Source organism: Papaver somniferum, unplaced genomic scaffold, assembly GCF_003573695.1.
Source record: "Papaver somniferum cultivar HN1 unplaced genomic scaffold, ASM357369v1 unplaced-scaffold_57, whole genome shotgun sequence".
NCBI lineage: Eukaryota > Viridiplantae > Streptophyta > Magnoliopsida > Ranunculales > Papaveraceae > Papaver > Papaver somniferum.
The window spans coordinates 1,471,135-1,478,300 of record NW_020648415.1 but is presented as its reverse complement, the minus strand read 5'-3'; the positions used below and the strand labels follow the sequence as shown (position 1 = coordinate 1,478,300).

General features: G+C 36.8%; 1 protein-coding gene across 1 annotated transcript; it reads right to left on the bottom strand.

Annotated features, from left to right (window-relative positions):
* Positions 1 to 1,550: 1,550 nt before the first annotated feature.
* On the bottom strand, positions 1,551 to 2,595 carry LOC113343266 (cysteine-rich repeat secretory protein 38-like). The gene is made up of 2 exons (XM_026587512.1): positions 1,749 to 2,595; positions 1,551 to 1,621 (listed from the first exon to the last, which is right to left on the bottom strand). The coding sequence occupies exons 1-2, from the start codon at positions 2,593 to 2,595 to the stop codon at positions 1,551 to 1,553; spliced, it is 918 nt and encodes a 305-aa protein (XP_026443297.1).
* Between the last annotated feature and the right edge of the window lie 4,571 nt (positions 2,596 to 7,166).

Below are 7,166 nucleotides of genomic sequence, written 5' to 3'. Positions count from 1 at the left end.
TAGGAATCCTAATGTATATGTAAAAGTATCCCAGTTTCATATAGTCTGGAGATCAATATATATCACCCTTCGGGGTTCTGTCAGTGGATGTAGGCGTTAGTGCCGAACTACTTAAATCTTTGTCTTCTTTATCTGTGTTTCATTATTTCTGTTCAATCGATGATCCGTCTCTATGATATCCATTCGAAGGAATTGAAGGTGTTGTTTAGAATCAGAATAAGAATTAGGGTTGTTTTCAAATGGGAGAGTTAAGTGCGGATTGAGGATTCTCGTAAACGTGTTTGCTATTGAGAATCACAGTTAGGGTCTGAATCTTTTATGAATTTGAAGCTCAACATATGAATGGATGGGTATGTGAAAGAGTTGATTTGGGGTTTTGATAATTTCTGAAGCCAAGGACAAGGATGAACCAGATTGAGCTGTTGCTGCTATTGTGGTGAATTTATAAGTTAGAGCACAGATCTGTGTCGGAAGTGGAAAGTATGGGTCATATTGATGTTGTATTTTCTGCTGAGAAGATTTTGGCAGTGATTCTGGTTTTTAACAGAATGAGGATTGGGGTTTGAGTTGTTCTGAGATGAATTTTGGCTTGTATAGAAGATGACACTGGTGTTATTGGAATGAGATGAGAAGATGTATGTTGCTCCTCTGCTAAAAGTATGAACTGAAGCTACATATTTGCAATTGCATCTAGAGGAGTTAGTTTATGTTGCAGTGGGTTTGTGTTGTTGAGCTTGTAGGATGGTGATGCTGCAATGGACTGGTAAATGAAGAACAGAGAATTGAGATGATGGTACTGAGATCGCAATGTGTTGCTTGTGTGCTGGTTGTGAACTAAGTTGGAGTGTAAGTTGCAGGTGCAAGACAACACGAATAATGTTGTTGTTGATTGACTCAGATGAACAAGAAAATGGTGTTGGTTATGGAATAAGAAGCTGAAATGGGACTGCAGATAGATTCTTGTGGTTGCAGTTGAGGTGAGGCTGATGTGCTATTGAGTTAGGAAGAAAGGAAGAGAATTCAGATGTGGTGGGTATCTCGAACTGGTGGTGATGTGCAGTTACAGATAGTGCTGAGATGCAGCGAATGCTACAATGGTCTGAAAGGAGATGTTTGAATAGTTGCATCAGATTTATGTTGGTTGGCTGTTGCAGAAATGATATTGGTGGTTATACAGGGGCGAGTTCAGGCCTGAGATCTGAAAGAATGGCCTTAAATTATGGCCTGGAAATTACCAGGAAACGGTCAGAACTAGAAAGAAATCCGGTTCAGGCGAGTTGACCGAGAAATCCAGGTGACTGATTTAGATGGTACCGTGTACATATGGTGACGTGTAATGATGATGTGTAACCAAACCGAGTCAATAAGAAACTCACGAGTTAACAATAAACTCAAAGAGTTGAAGGACTTATAAGTCTTTTTATCTTACACTAACGGTGTAAAAAAGATGGATAACCACCGTTAACCGTTTTTTCAATAAAACGGTCAAAATCGGCCTAGATTTGTAATTTTCAAAAAAATGGGCCTATGGCTGTCACCCTGAAAAAAGCCTATATCTGTTTTTCACCCATGAAAGAAACAACGACTATAATAATCACAAGCATGGCTGGCTTGAAGCTTGCTGCATGAATATGACCATTTTTCAATTAGGAGCAGAGTGAAAGTTTCGATTTGATAATTTTCATGGGAAGCAACAATATTCCGCATAATTTTCATGAGAAACAACCGAGGAAAGCGGTAATACTTACAGTTTAGTGAAGTACTTGACAACGGAGGCAGTGACGCGAGAGGAGCAGGAGATGATAATAAAGGTGGTGAAGGAGGAGCATTCATAGATTGAAGGAAGGGATATATTTCATATCTTATATTACAACTGGGTCTAAGAATTCTTCCACCAATTTTTCCATCACAACAACTTGGCAAGTTAGATATAACTCCAAAAAGACATTTACTACAATTTCTTGAAGGTACATCTGCAGCACACTCTACAAATCCATATACTTTGGTACGATTAGTGATATTTCTATCTCCAGTAGCAAAATTAGCAGAAAAACTACAAGCAGCTTCTCCTACTAAATCATTTATTAAATTTGAATAATATTGAAGTAATATTCCACCGACGAACTGATCCGGATTGGAAACATTAGTAACATCCCACCGACGAACTTCTGGAGAGTCTTGCATAATATTGAAGTAATATTCATTTGAATACCTTAACATACATCTATCATACCAAATAATTGATTGTTTAGATGAGTTCTGTTTAAAATTTGAACATCTACCCTTTTCTATTATCTTTGGAGCACCCATTTGAACACAACTTTGGCAAGCATCTAATGTAACATCACCTCTACACTGTACAGACCCATAAATCGTACCCGGGCTTTGGCCAACGGTGGCGTTATAGTATCTCTTACTGATGGTTGCAGGGAAAACAAGGTTGAGATTAGCTTCAAATATACTGCCAGCTGTGTAATTATTTCCTGAACAAAGTTGAGTAGAATCCTGTGCACTTGTGTATTTTATGGTGATCAGTAAGTTTGAAAAACAACACAAATAGATGAAGATGATAAGTACTAGGTTATGACAACCCATGTTTTTTTTCCTGATGATCCTTCTTTTTTTGTTGAATTCTTGCTTTAACCCAACCACAAATTTCAACGGTACATGAAGACTGGACTAGAGAAATCATTTTTGTCAGTAGAACACGCGACTATAACAGATCAAGCTGCTTAGAATTTACATGGAAATTAAACTATATATTAATCTAACAATAAAATCAAGATGGATGCTATGAGGGACCAAAATCTTCTAACTGTGCAACCGGTGTTTTCAACCACTGTTGCCTTCTGGTCGAAGCCGGTGTTTTCATTCAGCTCTTTTGTGCCAAGAACAGCCGATTTTTCTAACAATTTGTGTTTAAACGGATTTGGCGAATAGTAAATGAATGTACTGAAGATGAGGCTAGCCTAGGAAGCAGCAACTGTGGACTATAAAAACCAAAGTCGAAGTAGTAGAAGATGACTTCACAACAAGGCATTGTCAATAACTGAGAGAGGTTTAAATATCAGGTCAGGGTTGTTTACGTCCAAAGTACTAAATGAAACTAAGGGAGGTTTTGGTGTTTACTTTCAGGAAGCAATTGCCATTTGCGACTCAAGGCTGTTTTCTTCTTGGGTGTATTTAAGTAATGGAGTTACCCCTTATCCTTGGACATAGTCTTGTAATATCAATCAACATTTGGTCCGCTAAGGTTTGAAGAATATTTCTGGTCTCTCTGGAATAATGTCACATCACAAGCAAAGACTTTTATCCGCCAGACAAATTAAAAATCGAAATACAAACTATACAAAATATTATCATGTGCCAATAACAAATCTCCGGGATACATCTAAGTATGAACCCAACTACCCAAGTCAAATAGCCAACCAAAAGCTTCATTTCCCACTTTGAATATAGACTCAAGAAGTGAATCTAGTGATTCTCAAAATGAAAAAGGATGTAATTGCTTACACACGGGGTTGTATGTATAGAGGTACAAACTTCAATGGTGCCCACCTACTCAATGATTTTGTAACACGCATAAAAAGAAGAAAAAAGATCATCAATTCCTCAAAAACAAATACATAAAATATCGGATAAGATCCGTTGACATGGTTATAATGACATAATCTTGACATTTTAGCATCATTTTCTTTACCAATTCGAACGGCAATGAATTTGAAGCTAATTTTTCGATGACATGTTTTTCTTATAAGTCTCTACACCCCCGCCAAAAATGAGAGCACTACGAGATGTATAAGACCACCATCTACTATTTTGAATATCAATCGTTGATAATTAACGGTTGAAATTAAAATTTGTGGATGGTGAAGTTTTGGATTTCAGAATACTCTCATTTCTAATAGGAACGTAGAGTTTTATACGACGAACATGTCGCCAAATTATTAGCTTCAAATTCATTGTTGGTTGGGTTTAGTAGACAAAATGATAACCATGTCAACAGATTATGTCATTATAATCATGTCAACGGATCCTGTCCCTAAAATAAGTTCATAAATTAGCCCAAATGAGGAGTAACATTCGTCATGAAATGCAATAGAGATCCTAGTTAGCAATTCGTAGTTCGGGAAATGTACGGAACATGATACGTAAGAGTATTATTCGGATTTGTAAATATCAAATTCGGTCAACAATCCGGTCAACGGTTCGTGATACGACAGTAATTCGGAATGACATACTACGTGTATAATTCGTTTTAAGGATATTAATTCGTCACTGCAAGTTCGGAATATAGCAAATCAACATAAAATACAAAGAATATGATAATTTTTTATGTGGTGTAAAAAATTGGATTTATGCAAAGAATATGATTATATGTGTAATATATGAAGTATAAGACACCAAACAGCAGCTAGCCTAGTGGTTGGAGTGCGCCTGAGGAATTCAGAAAGGAAGGGAACGGGATGGACGGTGTGAATCGGGTGGACTCAGTCCAACTGAGACCAAGGTATTAATTGTATTCTGATGGAATCTCTCAATGATTTGTCTTAAATGCGGTTGTCGTGTTTTGATTGGTCGAGATAATTTAGAAACAGATAGCTACAGACAGCTATCCGAATTATATTACCGAATAAATCGCGAACTCGAATTATTCACGAATAATTCGGATATCTCATAAAATAGTGTTTTGATTGGTCGAGGTAGTTTAGAAACGGATAGCTACAGACAACTATCGAATTACATTACCGAATAAACCGCGAATTCGAATTATTCGCGAATAATTCAGATATCACATAAAATATACGTACCCTAAAAATTCGTGAATGATTCGCCGAATTATTAATTAGGATAGAGATGAAGTAAATTAGTTAGAGCTCTACTTCGTCATTGTGACGTAAGCCTAAGACAATTTTTGTACTGATGCAATTCAGTGTTCATCATTGCAAACTTAGACATTGACCTAGTTACATAACTTATAAATGTTGTCTTAGTTTTCGTATTTTTGACTCTTGCTGTAGAGACCAAGGTATTAATTGTATTCTGATGGAATCTCTGAATGATTTATCTTAAATGTGGTTATCGTGTTTTGATTGTTCGAGGTAGTGTAGAAACAGATTTCTTTTTCACTTGTTTAAGGTTAGTTGTTCGAGGTTTGTTTTGTTGTTAGGAGAAAATGGACAACTTCTTTCTTTAAAAAAAAATAATAAAACAAAAACAACAACATAATGGTTTGTATAAATGCCTGCATACCCTCCTCTAACCTTATCTTCCTTCATTTTTCTTTGCATGCTCTCTTCCCTTATTCTTTCTCCTAGCTTACTTCTAAGTCATTATGAGTAGTTACAATTTATACAAACATTTAAGTGGTCTCTCTGTAGCTCAGAAATATGCTAATTACACGAATGCGGGTATTCTACCAACTCCACCTACCTTAATGAGAGAATTTGGTATTAAAGAGAACAGTATTTTGGCCAGAGTTTTTTCCACTCAAATCTATACAACTGAAGATATAAGAGGAGTTTTCGTCACTTCTGGGGTCTCAACATTGGTTTTCAAATTCTTGATGTAGATCCGAACTTGTTTATTATCATTTTCCGAGCTGAGGAGGATTTAAAATGGATAGCACTCAATGGGTCGTGGTATCCTTATGGAAATGTCTTATCTGCAAGATCAGCATATCCAGGAATGCAAATCTCTTCCGATATTGTAAAGGAAATACCTCTTTGGGCTAGTATCTGATCAAACTCCAAACAGGAACACAGACGAGGAGAACGCATAGGTTTAATAGTCAGAAGAATAAGAATAGTGAGTAGAGTTGAAAATGGGAGTTTCGATTGCGAACCAAGAGTACTAGTATGGGTAAACATTGAGAGACCCTTAATCATGAAACTTTTGATAAAGGTTGATCACTTCCCGATTCGAGAGCTTACTTTCACCTACCATCAAAGTTTTGTACCCTCTGCTTTCGCTTAGGACACAAAATCTTCAACTGTGTTATTCGTCAAAACGTCCGTTAGAAGATATTTACGATATCTCAATGCATTCCCCGGGTCCTTCTGATGATATCTACTGGCTAGACGACACTCCCATTCAGATATGGAACCCACAAGACAACCCAGATGCTCATGGCATTATGCAACCTGTAGAACCCTTCTTGTCCATACCAGGAAATAGGGAAACCCTTTTGGAGCTCTTTGGTGAACCTCATTCTATTGTCGTACCTACTATTAATGTACCATTGCACTCTGATCATAACTGTGAGGTCTTAAGGCCTGTATATGACGATGATATGCCGGAAGCTTCTATCTTGGGAAAAAGAACTTACCCGTTTAATCTGCCAGAAAATTTTATAACGATCCATGGTGAGAGTTCTGAATCGGGTGAGTCTGGTAACTAGGAAACTAGAAGGGTTTTAAACTCAATAGTTCCAGCTGATATTATTATGGAACATGAAAGGGAATTGGAAACGGTTCAAACTAATCAAACTACTGGGGAAGAACCAGTATTAGTGAATAGGAGATTATCATTTTCTTCTTATCCCTTTGAAGATTCCTTAGGTAACCTTGCATCCCCAAACTCTGATGAATCAACTGCTAATTCACTCTTTGCTTCTTATGATAATTCAGTTCAATATGTTAAAAATCCATTGCATACATCACCTGCATCTTCTTCTGTTCATCCCAAATCTTCCACTTCTTCGTTTGGTTCTTTATCAAATATTGGTGGCTCCATAAGATCCAAATATGCATCACCTTCATCATCACCTTGAACAAGTAAGTTCTTCCCCGGACGATCACTCTTCCTAAAATCATATGCTTTATGTCCTTCGTCTCCACACTTGTTACATTTACGTTGAAAGACTTGTTTATAAGTATTGGATTTTGATGGAATGTTAGTAGTTGGAGATCGATTTGTTGGAATTGGAGAAATAGTATTTTTAATACCTCCTTGAGTGTGAGTACTCCAATTGGTATGTGAAACTCTCCTTGGATATTGCTTCTCCAAAGATAATTCCCTTTGATAAGCTTACGACACCGAATAAATATAAAATGAGTTTAAAGTATCTTGATATTGCATTCTCAAACATCATATATACCTTGCTATGGTTGTTCTTCCATTACGTTAATATCGTTCCTTGCAATCAATTGATAGAACTCTTTGGT

Coding starts and splice junctions, on each gene's coding strand:
- LOC113343266 (XM_026587512.1), bottom strand. CDS start 2,595: ATGGGTTGTCATAACCTAGTACTTATCATCTTCATCTATTTGTGTTGT. Junction 1,622..1,748: donor GTCAAGTACTTCACTAAACT/GTAAGTATTACC, acceptor ATATTCATGCAG/CAAGCTTCAAGCCAGCCATG.